General features: G+C 35.3%; 1 protein-coding gene across 1 annotated transcript in view; it reads left to right on the top strand.

Moving 5' to 3' along the window:
• Positions 1 to 22,201, top strand: part of ATRNL1 (attractin like 1) — a 756,768-nt gene that overhangs the window by 18,172 nt on the left and 716,395 nt on the right. Inside the window, exons 2-5 of the mRNA XM_040623807.1 lie at positions 11,094 to 11,177; positions 12,792 to 12,905; positions 17,764 to 17,892; positions 19,238 to 19,446. Of these exons, the coding sequence (XP_040479741.1) occupies positions 11,094 to 11,177; positions 12,792 to 12,905; positions 17,764 to 17,892; positions 19,238 to 19,446 (536 nt within the window). The remainder of the gene's footprint in view (positions 1 to 11,093; positions 11,178 to 12,791; positions 12,906 to 17,763; positions 17,893 to 19,237; positions 19,447 to 22,201) is intronic.

The following is a 22,201-nucleotide window of genomic DNA, read 5'->3' as shown; positions in this document are numbered from 1 at the left end:
AGAGACCTTTTTAAAGTTCACTGTTCTATCCCCCATGCCAGGAATATTGCCACATTCAAAAAATATTTTTGAATTAGCGAATGACTATGTGTATTTTCTGTAGTCTACTTAGGGAGAAAGTCAAACTATATAAGTAAATTTTTAAAAAATTTTTTTATTTAAAGATTTTTATTTATTTGTCAGATAAAGGGAGAGAGAGACAGAGCACAAGCAGGGGGAGCAGCAGGCAGAAGGAAGAGCAGGCTCTCCGCTGAGCAGGGATCCTGATGCGGGATTGGACCCCAGGACCCTGGGACATGACCAGAGTCAAATGCAGACATTTAACTGACACCGGGCGTCCCGTATATAAGTAAATTTTTATCTGTGACTTAAAAAAATAATTTCCAGGGTATTTTATATAGGTAGTATAAAGTCAAACTAATCTTATACTTTAGATGTATAAAAATTAACTTTCATAATGATATTTCTGAGGTATTTAACGATCCTGAGTTATGAAAGCACATTAGCTCATTATGTTTCCAGAAACTTGGTAATCTAGGAAGTGTGGTAAGCATAATTTTAAGATGACTCTCTTGACCTTTGCCCCCTGGTCTTACTATCATGGTTATGTTATGTTATATGGCTAAAGGGAGATTATTTGAGTAGGCTTAATCAAGTCACATGAGCCCTTTAAAAACAGTATTCTCAGGTTGCTAGTAGAAGGGGAAGTCGAAGATAGGAGGCACAAAGAGAATTTGACATACCATTGCTGGTTTGAAGATGGAGGGAACCATGTGGAAAGGACTGGAGAGTGCCTCTGGAGCAGAGAGCATCCCTTGACCAATAGCTGTCAAGGAAATGGGAATCTCAGTCCTATAATTTCAGGGAACTGAATTCTGTCAACAAGCTGAAAGAGTTTAGAAGTGGATTCTTTTAAAAAGATTCCAGATAAGGGTCTAGCTCAGCTAATACTCATCTGAGTCCGCAGGGACTTCTGACCTATAGAACTGTGAAATAATAAATGTATGTTGTTTGAAGCTTCTAGGTTTGTGGCAATTTGTTAACTTAGCAATAAAAAGGAACAAATTCAGGAACATATTTAGCAACAAATCATTGAGAAAAAGTATTCTTCTTGAGTTTCAGTTAATCATATTGTTTAGTTAATGAGAAAATTAAATTCAATTACTTCCTTAAGCATGGTGGTGAATTGGGTTTTATTATTTTTACCAACAATAATAATGCAGGATGATATGTGAGTTTAGTTTTTTTATCAGGCTTTGTGTACTTCCCTCTCCTTGCTGTCTTTGGTCTGCCATGAATAATGGGAATTTACACTCTGAATGGTTGGCGTAAGTTTACTATTTAATATTTGGATCCTTGAAAAGAAGATGCTCTGAAATTTTAGCTGTCTGATCCATTTGGCCCTATTTGACCCACAGGATACTATTCATACCATTCATTTCATTCTGAAATACTTCTTGAGCCAAAGGTAACTATTTTACCTTTAAGACAGCTGAACCATATACCACCTAAAAGTGAATAGGAAATATAGACAACTTAAGGTTTAAAAATGACTAGTAGATGTGAAGTCAGTTTACCCAGAAGGGAAAAAGGTTGTTCTTATCATTAGATAGTAGATGAATTTGGAAGAATGATACCATGTGGAAGAGACTGTATGACTAAAAAAATACTTGGGTTGTATAGTCATCTCAGTGACTTAAGGCAATGGTGAGGAAAAATGCTTAATGGGCTAGAAGCCTCATATTTGGGAATATAATTGTTAGAATTTTAGAGTTCCGAATTAGTTGAGAAATAGACCTAGAAGTCAGATAGGTAATGGTTAAAATATCAGGTTTATCAGTGCTAATATGGAGAACATAATTTTCTTTTCTTGTTTTTTTTTTTTTTTTTTATTTAAAGGTTGATTTATTTATTTGAGAGAGAGAGAGCATGTGTGCACATGGAGGGGAAGGGCAGAGGGAGAGAAAGTCTTGAGCAGACTCTGCACTGAGTATGAAGCCTGACACAGGGCTTGATCTCATAACCCTGAGATCATGACCTGAGCCAAAACCAAGAATTGGTTGCTTAACTGACTGAGCCACCCAAGTGCCCCTGGAGAACATGACTTTCATGTGTGGCCATAATGAGCTATTTAATATTTCACTTCAAAATTAAATTTACGTGCAGGCAGAGGTAAGCAACTGCTGGTCCATATTTCTGGGCAGGGCCCTTACATTGCATGGAAGAAAGTAGGCATAATGCATTCCCTCAGCCCAGAGTTGGCCCAGCCTTCAATACCCCAGTGTTTTCTCCTTACCTTACAATCAGAAACCACCCCTTCTCCTCTGAGGAAGAAGAAAGGAGTGAGATATGGGCAGAGAGGCCAAGAGTGTCACTCTAATTAAAATCCCTCCCCATGGAAATACTAGGAGTGAATAATATATTCTCTACAATCAGTAAAAAATAAATGAGAACAACTGAATCAAATCTTTTCAAAATGAAGTATCTTGCCTGGTAACTTAATTTCTTCCTCCTATGTCTGTAGCTTCCTTGCTCAGTATGAAGTCAACTTGACATTAGGCATATTTAACATGGCCAGAAATCTTGAAGTGAATGCCTAATTATAATATTTGGCCAACAATCTGATGTTCAAATATTTGAATGAAAAACTTCTGAGTACCCAACTGGCTGCTATCAATTCCAGTATAACTTATCCACAGATAAGTATTGACACACAGCAGCTAGAAGGTTAAAATGCTGAAACCTTTGTTGATACTGGTCTTAGTAACATCAGTCCTGAAGGCACTGTTTGTTCTTGGCAATTATTTGAAGCCTGGTTGAGATTGGGAAAGATTTGCAATGGAAGTACAATATTTTAAAGGATTATATAAAAAGGTTTTATTTGCTGGAAGAGAAATGATAATGGTCTTCCAGTGGCATTCTACCAGTAGTCAATTATTTTTCACCCTAAATCATGCAAAGGGTGGTATAAACAGCTCCTTCCTCTTCTACTAGTTGTGAGAGCTGACTAAGCACATACTGTTTGTTACCACTGAGGCCAGTCTGAAGAGGAATTTTTGTTAATGTGTGCTGGTGCCAGTCAACTACTATAGTCAGCTTGGTTAGTGTACTTACATGAGGTAATACCTATTTGGCCAGGATATGATGTGTTCAAATCAGTGTTCTCTGAGGTAGGATGGTACCCAAGATGACTTATTGGTGCGTGGGAAGAAAATATTAGGACTTCTAGTAGTGTTATTTTTAATTTTGATTTTAAAATTTATACTTTATAGTACATAATATTGAATTTAAGTTAATTTAATTTAACTTAATTTAATTTTTTAAAGTAGGCTCCATGCCCACCCAGTGTGGAGCCCAATGTGGTGCTTGAACTTGCGACCCTGAGATCAAGAACTGAGCTGAAATCAAGAGCCAAGACACTTAACTGACTGAGCCACCCAGGAGCCCTTAGTACACAATATTTTAAATAGTACATGTTTATTTACATGTAAATATACATGTATTTGAGTTATGTAATAAAAACTTTTACTGACAAGGGAGCATGTAATTAAGGTTTGAAGACTACTGGTCTAGCAGGTGAGGTCACCTAAATTTTTATTAGGAGTCAGATGGTTGGAGAATGCACACTTAGAAGTGGAGGATGCACGTGCACTGCGAAGGAAACAAGAAGAGGTGCAAGCTCGACAGTGTAATACTGTACTACAGTGTAATACAGTGATAATTATCACTGTGCAGGAAGGGAAAAGAAAAGTTAATACCAATGAATATACTCTAGAGGTACTCTTTATTTTGTTTAAATGTATAAACTGTTCAACAATATTTCAATTAAAAACACCTTTAAAAAGACTTCCAAATGAGGATGGCTTGCAAAGGTGACTCTGCATAAAGATTCCCCAAGTGGATTCAACTATTCCTTGAATGGTTATTGTCAGCACTAAAACCATAGATTTTGATAAACAGGATTTATTGTCTCAGAGACTATGCATTAAAACTACTGATTTTTCTTATTTTTATGGTGTTTTAATCAAATTTTTATTTGTAGCCAAGATAGAGAACAATACTTCAATTGACTAGTCTTAATTTTGTTTAATGTTTGTGCTGGTTTTCCTGCACTTAGTAGTTGCCGTTCCTGTACTTTAAATAGGGCAGCGTGTTTATTTGACCAGGGACTCTAGATTGGGCAGTTTTAGCTAGATGAGACATTTGAAGGCATATGGGCATGTGACAGGCATCTGGACAGGGATTGGCAAACTTTTTCTGTAAAAGGCCAGATAATAGATATTTTAGACTTTGCAGGCCGATGGTTTCTGTTGCCATTGCTCTACTCTGCTCTTGTACTGTGTAAGCAGTCTGAGACATCTGTAAACAAATGGGTGTAGTGGAATTCTAATAAATCTTCATTTACACAAACAGGCAGTGGACCAGTAGTTTGTGGAGCTCTCATCTCGATTAACATGTCAACATGGCTCTCAATTCAAGAACAGGTGTGCCACAATAAAAAGTACATTAGTTGTTTGGTGAAACTTAGAATACATTGTAGAAACAACATTAGAAGTGGCAAGTTCAGTGTCTTGTGTTTCCATGGGGACAGTTTCTGCTAACCTCTGCAAATGGGCCATACTTTGTTTCTTTGCATGTTTGGTAATTTTTTGTTGATTATTGTAATGTGATAAGTCTAGAAATTAGAGTTTTCTCTCTCTTCAGGGTTTGTTTTTTCTTTTGCATATGTGGCTTGTAGTTCATGATTTTTCTAAGCTACTCTTGTATGTATTCTTTGTTGCATATGGTCTCTAAGGTCTCTATTCTTTTCGCTTGTGGTCAGCTAGTGTTTTGACATAGATTTCCTTGAATGCCTGGAACCAAGGAAAAAATAAGTAATTCTCCCCGTCTTTGCAGATTAACTCTTTTGGGGGCACTCCTTCAGTGCATAGCTAGGTTGTTTATGACTCTGCGTTAGCCTTCATTTCCTGTTTGCTTTCAGTCTAAAAGTTAGCCAGAGCTGAAAATGTAGAGTCTTCTCAGGTATTTTCTGAGCATGTAGTCTTCCCTGGGGAGGCATATGGCTTCCCAAATTCCCCTGTTGGGTTCACATACTGGATAGTTTTCAGTACCCTAATTCTTCAAAGAATCTCTCCCCAGATTTTACTCCCAGGCTCTTGGTGTATCTGTTTGCTTCCATTATAACCTTTTGCCTCATGCAGCAGGGTTTGTATTTGCCTTTCATAGTTTTTAAGGAATGCCTTCTGTATAACCGCTTTTTTGCTCTGAAGGAGTTTCATGCTAGGCATGGGATGATTTTCATACTGTATCAGCAAATGATTTCGTGAATTAAATGTAAAAATTTTAGTTGCTCCAAGGGTTAATGCAGTTGATTTTATGGTTTCTTCCTTGAACCAATCTGAGTAACCATTAAATCTGTCAGCTCCCATTCTTGTAACCACTGTCATCTGGGTTTCCCTATCGTCTCATCAATAGACATTCTGCATTGACTCATTGAATGAGTTGTAGTCCCCCAACTTGGGATTGCTATTTCATGAGCCTCCAAGTCTTTATACATACCTCACTCAGCAATACTGCTATATATATTCTTTTTATAAAGTGCTAGATTAAATTTGATTATATTTTGTTTAGGATTTTTGTATGAAGGATATTTGTAATTTTCATTTCTTCTGTTGGTTTCATCGAGTTGTACTATTTAAGGAAGTATTCCTTTCATTTAAAATATCCATTTTATTGATAGGAAGTTGTTCTTAATGTCTTATTCTTTCTGTAGCATCAGTAGTGAGGTTTCTCGTTTTCTTTTTGATAATGGTAGTTAATATTTTTTAGTTTTTTCTTGATAAATTTTGCTAGAGAATTCTTAATTTTGTTAGTCTTCATGAAGCCAGCTTTTAATTGTGTTGATTTCCTTCATTGTATGACTTTTCTATTTAAGAGTTTTCTGTTTTTGTTTTTTTTTTTAAAGATTTATTTATTTATTTGAGAGAGGGAGAGCATGCGCCAGTGTGGGGAGGAGCAGAGGGAAAGGGAGAGAATCCCAAGGAGGCTCCTCGCTGAGCACAGAGCCCAATGTAAGCCTCAATCTCACAACCCTGAGATCATGACATGAGCTGAAACCAAGAGTTGGATGCTCAACTGACTGAGCCACCCAGGCTCCCCAAGAGATTTCTCTTCTTTATTATTCCCTTCCATATATTTTCTCTTGATTTAACTCACTGTTCTTTTTCTAGCTTCTTGAGCTGTAACCTTAGAAAATTGATTTTCAGTTTTCTAATATACACATCAAAAATTTCTACTTTCTAAATCTAATTTCTAATTTTCTAATATACGCAGCTAAAATTTCTCTCTAAATTCTGGCTTAGCTTCATCTCATAAATTCGGATATGTTGTGTTTTTAATATTATTCAATTAAAATATTTTCTAATTGTCTTGGTGACTTAGAAGTCTATGGCTTAATTTGCAAATATTTGGGGATTTTAAATTTATATTTTTTGTGCAGTCAATATATATGGGGTTGCCAATAATTTCATGGTTTTGTGATGCATGATTACTGTAGCCAATTGTTATTTATTAAATTGATTTAATTCAATTCTGGTGTTGCTTGTTGGTATGGCTTAAGAACAAGTAGTCCTATAAAGAGGGTGGGAATTTATTTTTCTCACAGTCCTTTGGCTTCTGAAAGACTTCTGCAGGCTCAAAGTGTAAAAAAAAACATGCAAGTTCAGGGTTCTCAAGTACATCTACCCAGATGGCACCCTTCTAGGTATCAGGGTCTTACTTCCTCTTAGAGGCACTATCTTTAGCACCGAAGTTTTGTCTCGGCTGTGAATTAAACTTTTTCTGTAATTCTGCTCCTCTCTCAGTCTGATACTGGGCCTGTTTTTCAGCTTGATCTTCCCTCTGGATTCAGGAGTAGAGATTTCGTTTAAATGTTACAGAGTCCCCTGGCTTTTATACTGTATCTAAAATTGGTGATTGGTGAATTGGGTCTTACAGGATGTTGGGAAAAGCTGCTCATGAGCAAGTGTCTCATAGAGACACTCTGCTGCAGTTTTCTTCCTTTAGCGTATCAGTGACTTTTTATAGCAATCAGCTCATTCCACAGTCCTTATAATTACCCTTGCTACCGTACTTCTCCAGTATTAGAGCTATTGCATTAGCCTGTTGTCCGTGCGTAACCTTCTACTGAAATGCCATCTCAGCTCACACGTGGAGGTCTTAGTCATTGTGATGCTGTAGCATGCCAGGAGTTATTACCACTCCGTCTACCGTCTGCCCGGTGAGTGATCCAACTCTAGAATCCTCTCCTGAAGATATGCTTCCTGGTGGTAACTGTTAGTTTGGTCACTCTTCCCTCCACCACCCTGAAGCAGAAGTATCTGCTTTCACACTGAGAACTGAGCACATGTAGTATACTTAGGAGGTTCAGGGACCCTGACAGAGTAGTACACAGAAGTAGCCAGTAAGAAGTATGTTATCAAGTCTGCTACCACAGGGTGCGACCAGAGCTTAATCCCACAAGGAAGTTCTTGGGGGGGGAAATGCACCACAGTATTATCCCAACAACGAGGTAAGGAAGCTTGGGGTATTTACACTCTTACCGTATCATTCATTGGCTAGGGCCTACCTCTGGGAGGGTGTTGATTTATAGGCACTTCCAGGGCAGTATCACTGAAGGCACTGCTGTAGAATTGCCTGAGGGGAGGTGCTGGGAGAAGCTGTTGGTGGCTGGGTTGCTGGCCATCACATTCTATAGGAGCCTAGTCCTGGAGAAGCCAAGCTGCAGGAGATTAAGTACATTGCAACCAGGAAGCAAAACTTCTCTCCTGCAGTCTCTCTAGTGCACTCTGTTGACAGAGCATGACAGCTTTAACATCATGCCATCTGACAAAGACAAAAATGCCCAGATCGATTTTCACGGAGTAGGCAAACTGTGGATTTTGAGGTGACAGGCAATGGGTAATTGGCACAGTCTACCCTTTGATTATTCAGCTTTTTAATGTTTCTTTCTAAACATATGTGAATTCCCCAGCAACCAAACAACACTGTATTTCTAAGAAGATACATATCTTCCTACTGAAGTTCTCACCCTTTGTCCAAAATGAGGAAGTACACAGTTCAAAGAATCATCATATCCATCATTGCTTGTATTAATTACTCTTCATATTCAGTCGTAGTCTCACTGAATATACCATTATCTAAAGTCTAAATTGCAGCTAACTTACAACAACTAGTATGTAAAGTAAAAATGAGGAGAGAAGATATACAGGTAACAAGCAAAGAGAAACTATGCAAAGCTGTTAATGATCTTTGTTTCTGTAATATGTTATAAGATGATAATTGATATCTGAGGTTTTGTTCTTCCACTCCCTATTTTTATTTCCCCTGTTCTCAGCTGGAGTCTCAGGTTGTTGAAGTTTCACCTGGTGGAGTGACCCAAACCCAATGGTTTGAGTTCTCAGTCATCCTGCTTTGGTTGGATATTTTTTATGGGTGTATCTTCTGGATCTTTCATCCTGTTTTAGCTGTGTTTAAATCTGCTGTAAACCCGTGCCTCAAATTCTTAATTTTGATTATGGTAGTTTTTAGTTTTAGTATGTCTATTATTTTTTTATATCTCTTACTGTAACAGTTTTCAATTAACTGCCAAAATTTTAAATCTTGTCTTTTAGAGCTTAGTAAAGTATATTTGTTTTATAGGACACATCTGACAATCTCTGTAATTGAAGTATCTTCAGGTCTCTTCCTCTTGTCTGTTGGTTCTTACCTTGTTGTCTTGCATTGCCATATGTCTTAGTATCTTTAATCATGCTAGACATTTTACTTGAAAAAATCATTGGTAGAAATAATTTGAGGCCTAGAATAATGTTATCTTTCTTTAGAGAGTGTGTATTTGTATCTTTTGTTAGGAGCTTTGGCTACTGGCAGTTCTAGTATCACCTTAAGCCAACGGTAAGTCTTGAGGTTTTCTGCCATGCAGTTGGCTCATAGCTAGGCTGCAGTCCACATAGGGGCTGGTTTACTTCTGGTACACCCTTACTCTAATAACACGTCGTTGTGTCTCAATTCAGAGGGCCATACTGTTTGAGTCCCTACCCTTCATGGACCATTCAACTTTTGTCTCTGTCCCTCTATCAGTCTGCCAAAAGCACTCAGCTTTTTGGTATTGTCTTCTCAATAGGCAAGTCTTTCCAGAGCAAAAGCAGTTCTGAATGCCTGCCTTGTAAAGAATTTGCAACTTCTGGTCTTGGATTGGTAGATCTTACCATTTTGTTACTTATAAGATGCTTTTAAGATTTTAAATGTTTTCCTTAGCTTTATAAAGTTGTTTTCAGTGCAGGATTTGTCTGAATTACCTTATCTGGTATTGTTTGAAGTGAAAAATCAGTACAAGTTATTTAACTTGTTCTTTAAATTGTGCCTCAGTTTTCTCATCTGTAATATGGGATTAATGATTACTTACTACCTTGTAAGGTTTTTGAGATTAAAAAAAAAAGATTTTATTTATATATTTGAGAGAGAGAGGGAGAGAGGGAGCACGAGCAAGGGGAATGGCAGAGGGAGAGGGAGAAGCAGACTTACCGCTGAGCAGGAAGGACCCTGGGATCATGACCTGAGCCAAAGGCAGACAGCTAACCCACTGCACCACCCAGGTGCCCTGGTTTTTGAGATTTTTAAGTGAGGTAACACATCATGCGCTTATAGTAGATCCTGACATGTAGAAAATGCTCAATTTATTATTACATTAATTTGAGAGTATTGGAATTTGTCTGTTCTTAAAAAACTTTTCCAAGCATGAATTAGCTCCTTTATTGCCTAAAATCATCTGCCGGGATTATGAAAGAGTTATAAATAGCATTCTTATTCTGACATTTCTGTCAACCATGATTTAGATAAATGAAAATTGTTTTTTTCCTGGTGTACTTAAGACTAGTCTATACTATAAGGAGAATTTAATTTGTCTAAAACGAAATAATGACCCTGAGATCTATGTGCATATGTGTATATTACGTATAATATATATGTTTATGTATAAGTGAATATATAAAGACTGATAAGCCCTTGTGTGTGTGTGTGTTTGCAGGTATATATATACATATAGTTGCATATATTATATATAAAGGCTAAGTGGGAAGATATCTTAATTACTTAAAATATGATCTTTTGTGGATAAAACAATTGAGCTGGAGCTAAGGAGAACAAAATGAAGTAGAATTGAGATTTTGTTAAATATTTTTAAATTCTAAAAACTGAAATTTTTCTAATTGTCTTTATATTTTAAATGGAAGATAATTATAAAACCTTTGATTTATCCTATTTTTAAAATTGATTGAGTTCTTGGACTAGGTATAAAGTAGATAAGAGAAAATGGTAATAAAAGCAGGTAGCCGAACTCAGTAAAGTCTGCTGACAGCTACCACAGCAATCCTGGTTTGTGAAAAACAAATATAGTGATGTAATGGGACAGAGGGTGGGTAGACTTGTGGTGAACATGGCACAATGTACATACTTGTTCAGTCACTGAGATTTACACCTGAAACTAATGTAACATTGTGTGTTTACTCAAATTAAAATAGATAAAGAAATGACTTATTACTTGAGAGTAAATAACATGAGAATTAAAAAGAGCCAAGACGAAAACCAAAAGCAAATATAGCTAACACTGTAACTTTGAAAGTGGTATGTATGTACACTATTTCACTATTTCATTGATCTGCATCTTTTAAAGTGTGTTTGACCTTCCTTCTTGTGCCTCCATCTTATTTTCGTATAGAGGCAATTTAACTTCATCTATTTTTGCATTAAACATTAAACCTATCAGTACAATGTTCAGTCTTTCAGTGTGTTTTTTCACTGTGCAAAGTGGTGAAACAGTAAAAATATGTCAAGGTTTAGAGAAATCCAAAATAAATTCTTTTGAGATGTAGAGAGATATACGGCAATTTGAAAACTTTCTTAATTTGTAAATAAATTCTCCCTATTGGGAAATGCTACATTCCATTCCTTTGGTTAAAAGTCTTTTTAATTTTCTTATGCTACTGTATGTTTTAAAGTTACTTTAAGGTAATTGTTTTCATGATTTTGTTTTCTAGGTTAACAGAACCTTCTGGATATTTAACAGATGGTCCAATTAACTATAAATATAAAACTAAATGCACATGGCTAATAGAAGGCTAGTAAGTATATAATTTGGATTAAATTATTTTATTCTGAAATGATAAAGAAGACAACCATATCAGTGTTAAAACATTAAAGTATAATTTTATAGGTATATAGCATATTTACTTGCTTATAGTTTATTCAGTCATTATTCATGATATTTTAAAATGAGATTTACAACTTTTAGATATCACATTTAATGTCAATTATAGTACCCCCTTAATTTGAGGTAGTAGTTTGTTACATATATTTTATTTTTGAGTTATGTTAGTGTGGCAGTAAATCAAGTAGGCATTTTTGGCTTGCTTTAAACATCTTGTTATGGAATTTGAAGATGCCATAGAAAGTGTAAAAATATTCCATGCTGAATTATACCATTGGTTCATACTATTCAGCACTTTAGTTATAAGGGTGTTAAAAAAAGAACATTTTGTAGGAGAGAGTTAATTATCCTTTTAGGAGTATTTTTCAGTAATAAGGGCTTGAGATTGAATTGATCTATTTAAACATACTGTGAATAGATCATAAATGAATTGATATGTTATTTTTGAACCATTTTATGATTTTTAAAGAGTGTATTTGGGAAATGATTTTTTTGGGGGAGGTTATTTAGAAAGTTTTTTAGAACTTAAAAGTTAAGAATTCCCTGCACACTTACTGCCTCATTTTGTTTTTTTATCTTTTGCTTGTTGGCTTATTGTTTTTTAAGTAATCTCTATGCGCAACGTGGGGCTTGAGCTCATGAGCCTGAGCTCATGCTCCACTGACTGAGCCAGCCGGTGGCCCCCCACACCTTTTTTTTCATTTTCTTAATTTATTAATAATATATTGAGACATTTTGATTAAAATTTCAAGACCACATTAGGGCCTTTAGTTAATAAGCTTTGTGTAGAAATAAGAGTTGTTACCTTTTGAGTGTTGAGTTTTAAAAATCAACTTTTTCAAGTATAATTTGCATACAATAAAATGCATATTAAGCGTACAGTTCAACACAGCTTCAATAATTTATATAATCTGTGTAATGTCCGCCTTAAGACATAGAACATTTACTGCTGACTAGATTTTTAGAAAATGGTGATGTATATATACAGTCTGTTAATAGATTTTGAAGTTGTGTGTCATTTTTACAATTCTTTTGTTTATTTTTAAAGTTTTATTTAAGTAATCTCTACACCCCACTTGGAGCTCGAACTCACAATCTGAGATCAAGAGTCGCATGCTCTTCTGACTGGCCAGCCAGGCATCCCTCATTTTTACAATTTAGAGCAGACTCTTTATCAGTCTTTTACACTGGCAACTTAAGAATGTATAGAAAATTCTCTATAAATAGGTTTTTTTTTTTTTTTTTTAAAGATTTTATTTATTTATGTGACAGAGAGACAGCCAGCGAGAGAGGGAACACAGCAGGGGGAGTGGGAGAGGAAGAAGCAGGCTCCCAGCGGAGGAGCCCGATGTGGGACTCGATCCCGGTACGCCGGGATCACGCCCTGAGCCGAAGGCAGACGCTTTAACGACTGCGCTACCCAGGCGCCCCCCTATAAATAGGTTTTTAATACAATACTCTTAAAATTTTTCAGACTGTGCTTTGAATGTTACATATTAATTTAAACATATTTTAATATTTTTTTCAGTCCAAATGCGGTGTTAAGATTAAGATTCAATCATTTTGCAACAGAATGTAGCTGGGATCATATGTATGTTTATGATGGAGATTCAATATATGCACCTTTAATCGCAGTTCTTAGGTGAGTAATTGCGTTTTACTCATGAACTTACAGAACTTACAGTCAGTTGTAGAAGAGTAACTGTAATTTATAATTTTAAATATATACTGCTCTGCGCTTTAAAATAAATTTAGCAGAGATATTGATTGCTAAATTTCTAAGATGATTATAATACAGTGTTGCATACTGTGACTGTCAACTTAGGTGTATATATAATCGTGTAAGTTTCGATTTAGTAAGGATAAATAAGTACTCTTTCAGAAACGTAGATTTCTTGATAAGTATCCTTTATTCTTTCCACATATAGTTTATTCTTTTAAAGTGATTTGAATATGTTTTCAGAGCTACCTATTGGATAGATTAATGTGAGTTCTAGGTGACAAAGAAGTAATAGATATATATGCTTTTTTTAGTTGTCTTTTTATTTTGCTGAAATAAAATTTCCAATTCTGTAAAAAAAGGTTAAGTTATACTTTATGTAATGGTTTAATAACAAATGTGTTGCTTTTAGTTCTCAAAATTTGGGAGTTTTGGTAGTTTCAAAATACTGTTAGTAGTCAGACTTAATTTTAAAATTTCAGCGTTTTCAATATCAATTTAAAAATCTTTTCTATGTATGTAATACAAATTATTATAAAATGTTTTATGAATAGGAGAAAATATATTAGACATAGGAAATATTAGGATCATGTAGTGCTGATTTTGTGTACAATTTAACTAAGATGATTGTTGACCAGTTACTTCCTTATAGTTCTTATTTCCATAATAATGCTTACATGTTCTGTTATACTTAAAAATTTGAATAAAGATATAAGCTTATTGTTCCTTCAGATTTTTAAAATTTTCTTTTTTCTTTTTACTATTTATGTTGCAAATATTCTGTTTACCAGGAATGTGAACTATTATTTTTTTGGATAGACATGTAAGGACTTGTATTTCTGAATGACTATTTCACAGTGACTCTTTAGGATCTTAGACACAGTCTGTAATATTGCTATTGCTCTAAATACTTCCAGAATTTAATTTTTGAGTTGTTTGAAAATTATTTAAAGGGTTGCCACGAATAGCCCTTCATCCAAGGACAATATACAGAAAATGGAAGAGTCTTATGAATAATTATATTGTAAGATAATTCATTGTGATAATTAGGTAAGATTCTGGGTTCATACATTAATTTTTAGCAGTTTAGATTTTACTCAGCTCTCATTACTATATTTTTATGACAGTCTTGACTGACCATCATTTAGATGGGTGCCTTTCCATTTGTTTTCTTCATAGTTGTAATGACTGCATTAATTAACAGTGATCCATTAATACTCTTACCAATGCTTTCTTGATACTAAAAGAAACTTTTGTAAGATAATTAGTAGGATGGGATTTAGTATATGACTGTGAAGATGGAACCAGTGACTTTTCATTAGCAGGTGTTCCTATTAGCTATCTTGAAGGAGATGGAAAGATGTTTATTGAGTATCCACTTGATGTTAATCAGTATACTAGGCACATTAAATGTCATCTAATTCTCACAAGGATCTTGTGGACGAAGTGCTGTTATCCCCACTTTATAGCTGAGAAAATTGAGACTCAGAGAAATTGTTTTACTTTTAATAGATGGTGGAGCCAGGCAGGATTAGGACATGATAGTCTCCTTACTTAAAAGCCTATAATACTATGAATTCAGAATCTAAGTGTTTGAATGATTCCAGTTTTATAAATATACATTATTCAACAAACACGTGATAACTTCCTCAGTTCCAGAGACTATCATAAGCCTGGAGGATATAGTAAGGAATAAGATACAGGCATTGCAATGAATTCACACACCAGGTACCTAGAGTTGGGCCAAACTTCATAGGTCGAGTGCACAGCCCTCCATAGGACTGCGTTTAGTTCAGACACCAGCTGGAAGTTCAGAGGTCCTCGGGCCCCACCCACACTTCTGACCAGCTGGCTGCAGATTTAGGGGTGCCCATCACCCCTTCAGTTTCAGTAATTCACTAGAATGACTCTTAGAACTCGGGCAACCACTACACTTGTGATTATAGTTTTATAATAAAAGGATAGAAATCAGGACCAGCCAAATGAAGAGACACATAGAATGAGTTCTGGGAGGATCACAAACAACTTCTTTGTCCTTGGGATGTGTTACATTCCCAGCACACCAATGTGTATCATCATCCAGGAAGCTTACCTGAGCTCCAGGTGTCCAGAGTTTTTGTTGGGGTTCCATTATATAGGTATGATTGATTGAATCATTGGCCACAAGGTCGAACTGTCTCTAGTCCTCCTTCTCTCTCTGGAAGTTGGATTGATTTCTTGTGGCTCAAAGCCTCAACCCTTTAATTGCATGTTGGTCTTTCCGGTGTGGTCAGCTCCCATCCTGAGTCACCTCATTAGCATAAACAATCAGAATTCCCCGTGAATAACGGAGACATTCCTATCACTTGGGAAATTCCAAGGATTTGGAGGCTACATCAGTACACAGCAGTTAGCACTGGTGGCGGCATGCACACAGATTTTTTTACCCAGCACAGTATTATAATTAGGTTATGGAAGGAGTGCTATATGATTTTAGAAGTAGCTAATTCTTCATGGTGAATTTCATCATGGGCAGAAACATAATAGGCAAAGTATGGGGGCCAGATGGGACATTCTTGGTAGAGAAAAACATGTACAAAGGCATAGACACATTAAAGAGCATTATGTTTTGGGCTAATATAAGTAGTTACGAGTAATTTGATCATAGGAAATGTGAAGGGATTGGTAGGAGCCAGATTACCCAATAAACGGTAATCAGTACATCTACCGAATGCTAATTATGTGCCAGGCAGTATGTAAGAGTTCTTTCTATATATTAACTCATTTAATCTTCACAGTAACCCTTTAGTTAGGGATTATTATTGCCATGGAGTTTATAAATTCTCCATTCATAAATGGAGAATTGAGGCACAAAGAGATTCAGTGAGTGGTTCAAAGTTGCCTAGCTAGTAAGTAATATAGTCAGAATAATAACTCTGGTTTTATAATCCCTTAATCACAGTAGTATTGCTTTCTTGTATACCACACTAAGGAAATTGGACTTCATTCTATAGGCAAGACTTTAGAATGCGGAAAATGGATTGTAATAGAGCAGTGTTATTTTTTATTGTGTGCTGGACATCATGTTTGTAAAATCACATATAGTAATAATTTGAGGCCTAGAAAGATACTGTATTCCTATAGAGAGTGCCTGGAGACACTAGCAATTCAGTCAACTGAATTTAGATACTGAGGTGATTCACGCCCAAGCTGCAGGGCAATCTCCTGGAGGGTTGATCTTTTACGAGTTCACTTTTACTTGCAGTCTTTGGAGTCCCAGGTCAAAGCAAGGACCCGAGGTTCCACTTTTTGTTTTCCTAGCTCTGTAAAACAACCCAGTTTCTTAGCCCTTCAAACCTTACCTCCAACTTTGAAATCAGTGAGTGCCCATAAGGAGACATGGCCTTAGTACCTGGGCTCACCATCTTCTTAGTTCTACAGTACCTTCAAACTGATTTTTTTTTTTTAAATGTAATTTGTCATTTTTCTAGTTGACTTCAGTAGAAGGGTTAGTTGGTCCAAATTGCTTGGTTGCTCTTTTTTAAACTTTTTTTTTTTTAAAACAAACACTGTAATTAAATTTCTTTTATTTATTTTTTAAATAAATTATTAAAAAAACATAAGTAAATAACCAGTAAACATATCTGTTCTTTGTTTCAGAGAGATTAATTATATCTATTATAAAGAACTGGGAATATTATTTTTAACAATGTACTCTCTTCAATGTAATCGCACTATAGTGAAAAATATAACTGAGACAGGTATTATAGAATTAGAATTCTTTTGACAGTCCCCTTTTAAAATTTTTTGTTCCTTCACAAACATAGATTAGTAGATGCAGTAATAATTAGAAAAACATCAAGATTTGATTACTTTTTAATTTGTTTGCTTTGAGAATATGTTTGTAAAATAAATTGATTATTTCATTTTGTTCTGTCAAATATGACTTGAATGAGAGAGTTCAATTGCTGGTGGTGTCTACACGAAATTTAACATTGCCAAAAGGAATGGACTATTCTGAGTATTATAATTTGTTGTTAGCAGCTTCTCATATTGCATGTTTTCACAGATTTAGAGAGGGTAGTATGATATAAGTAAATGAAGATATGTAATTTTTCCTCATACATAAGGAGATTGAAAAAGGGAAAAGTAGCAGTTACTAAGTGGCTACTGACTCAGAACTCTTGCACATTTATATCTGCCCCCCTCCCACCGTTAGTTTTCTTTTGTGTGAATATGGGCTTAAATGTCTTCTGGAGTATTAATATAATTTGTATAAGTATGCAAAATTTGAAAGAAATAGAAATAGCATATATTTTTAGATGACCTGAAATACTTGGATTAGTGTCCTGGAAGCATACACGTTTAACTAGAATGTCACTGTAGTCCCTTTGTCGGTGTGGAGTGTTCTAGCTTCATCAGAATTTGCAGCCAGAGGGAGATAGCAAGGCTCTAAGATGGCTTTAAGAGACAGTTTACCCATGAGTTAAGAGACCACCTTATGGTATTATAACAGGATGGATAGCAGGATAAAGGGAGAAATGGACACTGCAGTCCAAACAGTGTGAAGGAAGAAAAGGAGGGCGGTGGCACGAGAACGCACGTTTGTCCATTGGCAGCAGTAGGAGGGCTAATTGGCTGAAAAATGGAGAGGAACTTGTTTTAGACTTACCCTTCTTCTAGTTGCTTATTCTGTTACAGATATTTAGTGATTCTGACAAGAATATTTTTGAGTAGATTTTAATGTGATTAACAGTCATGCATATTAATATATATTGCATTCAATTATGTTCTCTTGCAGTGGTTTGATAGTCCCTGAAATCAGGGGAAATGAAACTGTGCCTGAAGTCGTTACAACATCTGGCTATGCACTGTTACATTTTTTTAGTGACGCTGCATATAATCTAACCGGTTTCAACATTTTTTATTCGTAAGTATTTTTTTTAATTCTATATTGTAATGATTCTTATAACTTTACTTCAAATAATTTATTGTTTTTGTAAATGTCTTCTATATGGGGAGCAGGCTAGTGTGTTAAATTTCAAAATCATAAGATCTTTTCCTAAGTGACATAAAATCTTAATCATATGCCTCAAAGTACTGTTTGAGCTTGTATTCTAGGTCTCAGGACATTATGGTAGCAAGTTTGGTTGACAATTAATTATGAAATTTAAAATTGTTGGTAAATGATTAAACAAGTACAAACTAGAGTAACTTGTAGCAGCAGGTGTGTGGGATTAGAGGGAGTCTTCATCTGTGTCTGTGCTTGAAGGTATTTTATTCCTAATTTGAAGATGGGTATGTGAACTAAGCTTGTGTAGTCCTTTGGCTTTCCAGAGACTGTACTGGATACTCTGTGTACATTATATTCTTTGATTCTCTTTATAAGAATTCCGTCACATGGGTCTTTTTCCCATTTTACATGTGAGGACATTGAGGCTTAAGGTAAGTGGATATACCACTGTCTCCTCTAAAATAAGGAAAATAATTTTTATTAAGAAACATTACGTGCCTGACACTTTCTATACATTTTTATGCCCGGAAGTCTCACTTCCAGTGAAGTGGAGGAGCTGAGATACTTTCACAGGAAAGGCCACCGAAGAACTTGATGCACTGCTCTTTTTCCTTTTCTTCGGGAATGTAGAATATAACTGGTGAATTTTCCACCATGAATAAAATATTCTAAATATCTTCAGACTATTAAAATATAAAATCAGCGAGTCATTGTAGGATTTATTTATCTCAAGTATGTCTGCAAAGAATAATAAATATATAGTAGAATATAATTGGTTAAAGTGGTTTAAAATAAAATTTGATAAACATCCCTCTTCTTCTGTGACAGTGTGTAGATGATAGCATGATATGTAAATATCATTATATAAACAGGTTAAATCTTGGCTTTTCATGTAGTTTCAGGTATTCATGAATTTAATTATTTTCTGTAAAATATACATTCAAAACATTTGAGTACTTAATTCTTTACAAAACATTGTGTTTGGAACTGTATAGATTCTGCAAATGTTGAGTCATTGGAAGTTTGGAGCTTTGGTAGCAACGTAAACTCACTGAATGAATTAAGGTCAATTGTAAATAAATATTAACTGAACTGCGTTAGAGATAAAAGGGTACAGAGTAAAGAATTGAAGTCACATTGTGAAATTGTGTTAAACAGATCGTATCAAACGCAACATAAAAGTGATAGAGTTTATAGAATAGCAAGCAAAATTCATTTTTAATTACTTTGAATTTGAATCTGTATGTATTATATTTTACAGAATCAATTCTTGTCCTAACAATTGCTCTGGTCATGGCAAGTGTACAACTAGTATTTCTGTTCCAAGTCAAGTGTACTGTGAATGTGATAAATACTGGAAGGGTGAAGCTTGTGATATTCCTTACTGTAAAGCCAATTGCGGCAGTCCTGATCATGGTTACTGCGACCTAACAGGAGAAAAATTGTGTGTCTGCAATGATAGCTGGCAAGGTAAGCGTGTGTGGTGTGATGGCTTTTGAAACATTGATTCACGTATCTAATAAGATTAAAAGAAATTCTACACTCATTTGTTTTGTTACAATTTGCACATCCAGATCTCATGTATTTTATTTTTAGAATTTCCAAATGAATGGCCAACCTCTTAGTAGTTTATTTCTTAACAACTAGAGTTGGTAAAGATTTTGTCTACACCTTGTTTTGAGAATCAAGTGAAGTTATATATGGCAATCTTTTTAAATTGTGGGTGTGTGATCAATACAATCTTCTTGTAATTTTTTGTTGAATCCTGAAGATTTGATGACTTGACTGGATTTAATGCTGGTTGCATTCAAATTTGACTTGTAATGGGTAATAGTATACTGCAAAAATGCTTGTCCTCCAAGGTACAGCAGGATGTTTAACTTCTTTCTTAGGAAAGACTGACCTCTTGTGGCTATTTTAAAAAGAACAGTTTTTTTTTTTTTTTTAAGTATTTAAAAGAAGATTTCATTAAGGATTAGTTTTAAGGATCTCAGCTGCTTATTGCAAAAGCAAGATTCCTGGGGAAGAATTTCTTTTCTCTTCTTTTCTTTTCTTTCTTTCTTTCTTTCTTTCTTTCTTTCTTTCTTTCTTTCTCGATTTTATTTATTTATTTATTTATTTGACAGAGAGGGAGAGAGACAGCCAACGAGAGAGGGAACACAAGCAGGGGGAGTGGGAGAGGAAGAAGGAGGCTCCCAATAGAGCAGGGAGCCTGATGTAGGGCTCGATCCCAGGATCCTGGGGATCACTCCCTGAGCCAAAGGTAGACGCTTAACTACTGAGCCACCCAGGCGCCCCATAGGGAAGAATTTCTAAACAGTTTTTTATAAGTATCTGTGATTAAATATTAGTTTTAGGCTACATTGAACAGTTTTAGCTTATTTAGATATTTTGCTATAAAATCATAAAATTTGTCATTGTGGAATTAAGAGGTACGTCTAGTGATCCGTATACTTACCTATCCAGAGCTTACTTTGTGATGATTGTATTTACCTATTGAGAGCTTGCTTTGTGTCAGCATGCTAATCGTGTTGGTTGAGGTAGCCTTGACTCAAGAAATGAGTAATCTGAAGTCACACGGTTGTGTGTTGTTACAGTACAGGGAAGCGGCAGCCACAGTATGTCCTGTCAGACCTAAGTAAAAACCAAAGAGAACGTGCTCCTCATATGCTTGTAGTCATCATTCTTTAGATGGCTTAAAAAAAAATGTTACTGAGTATGTTGAGTACTTGTTTAGAGAAATTATTTTAGGCTTTGTATAAATTATGCCCATATTTTATTTTATTTTTAAAGATTTTATTTATTTATTTGACAGAGAGCGAGACAGCCAGCGAGAGAGGGAACACAAGCAGGGGGAGTGGGAGAGGAAGAAGGAGGCTCCTAGCGGAGGAGCCTGATGTGGGGCTTGATCCCAGGACCCTGGGATCACGCCCTGGGCTGAAGGCAGATGCTTAACGACTGAGCCACCCACGCGCCCCGAATTATGCCCATCTTAAACCTCTGTTACCTCATTAAAAAAATTAGTTACTCTGACACAAAATACCAGTGATTTCTTATGGAATTGAATTTGATTACCTATTATGTTTATGACAGAGACAGATTTCTCTGTTCTTTAATTATAGGAGTATGTATCTTACCATGTGGCTATTTTAAGAGTTTGTGACCTTTCTTCTCCTAAAAAGTGCCTCAATACACCATTTCTTTTTCCATTTTAGTCTTGAAACTAAAATGATATCCTTTTCTATGGAGAGAATGGTACATCAGGAATATATTTAAATCTATTTAAATTAAGGCCTGAGAAATAGAAGTACAGCTTAGGCACATAGTGTTTTTCGAAGTGGTCTTCAACTGCTCTCAGTCTCCATCTCATTTCAACAGTCTTGAAAACAGAAGAGGAATACATCTGTATGCTGTTCGCTATGAACATCTCTGTCCTTTTTTATTTATTTATTTAATTTATTTATTTATTTTTACTAGTCCTTTAAAATGCTTTATTTTCTGGGGGTTTATAATATCTGACTCAAATGTTATCTTTTTTTTTTTTTTTGGCTTTTGTTGGCCTTTCACATTTTATTATTCTTTTCAAAGTAGTGCCTCAAGTCAAAGAAAATCCCTGACTCTTAAATATGTCTGTAAGCAATTGGAAATGGGGTAGCAAATACTGGGTATGTTCACGTTTAAAGCAGAGTGATAATATGAATAGTTGCGTATGTATGCCCACAGAAACATGTATATATTTTTATACATACCTTTTTTATAAATATAAAATGCTGTATGGAAATCAGACACATTTTTATACCACTATTCTTAATAGTTAAAGAATTGATCTCTGAATTGATGTGAATGTTTTGAGGGTAGAGTGCTTGGTGAAAGTGATATTTGTGCTTCTTTCATGACAGATGATATGGAGATTGGTTCCTTTGAGCTTCAAACCTGATCCTTGATTCTGTAGTTAAGGAAGTGTAGCTTAAATAGCTGGAATTATTACCAGAGCTGTTAGGGGGGAATGAAGTTTCTATTTCAGATATGTAGAATGGGGAGGAATCATTGAGGGGAAAACGAGAGAGAGATTATTTTCTAGGACATCTGGGGAATGATAAAAGAACTTGAGATATTTAAAAATGAGAGCTGCGGAGGCAATCTGTGAGATTCAAAATCTGGCAGTTTTTTTGTAATGTGTTGTTTGAAATTGGATTCTTTGGGTTCAAAATAACAGATTATTGCT

Source organism: Ursus maritimus, unplaced genomic scaffold (genome assembly GCF_017311325.1).
Source record: "Ursus maritimus isolate PB19 unplaced genomic scaffold, ASM1731132v1 scaffold_7, whole genome shotgun sequence".
NCBI classification, from domain to species: domain Eukaryota; kingdom Metazoa; phylum Chordata; class Mammalia; order Carnivora; family Ursidae; genus Ursus; species Ursus maritimus.
This window is presented reverse-complemented; position numbering and strand designations above follow the sequence as displayed.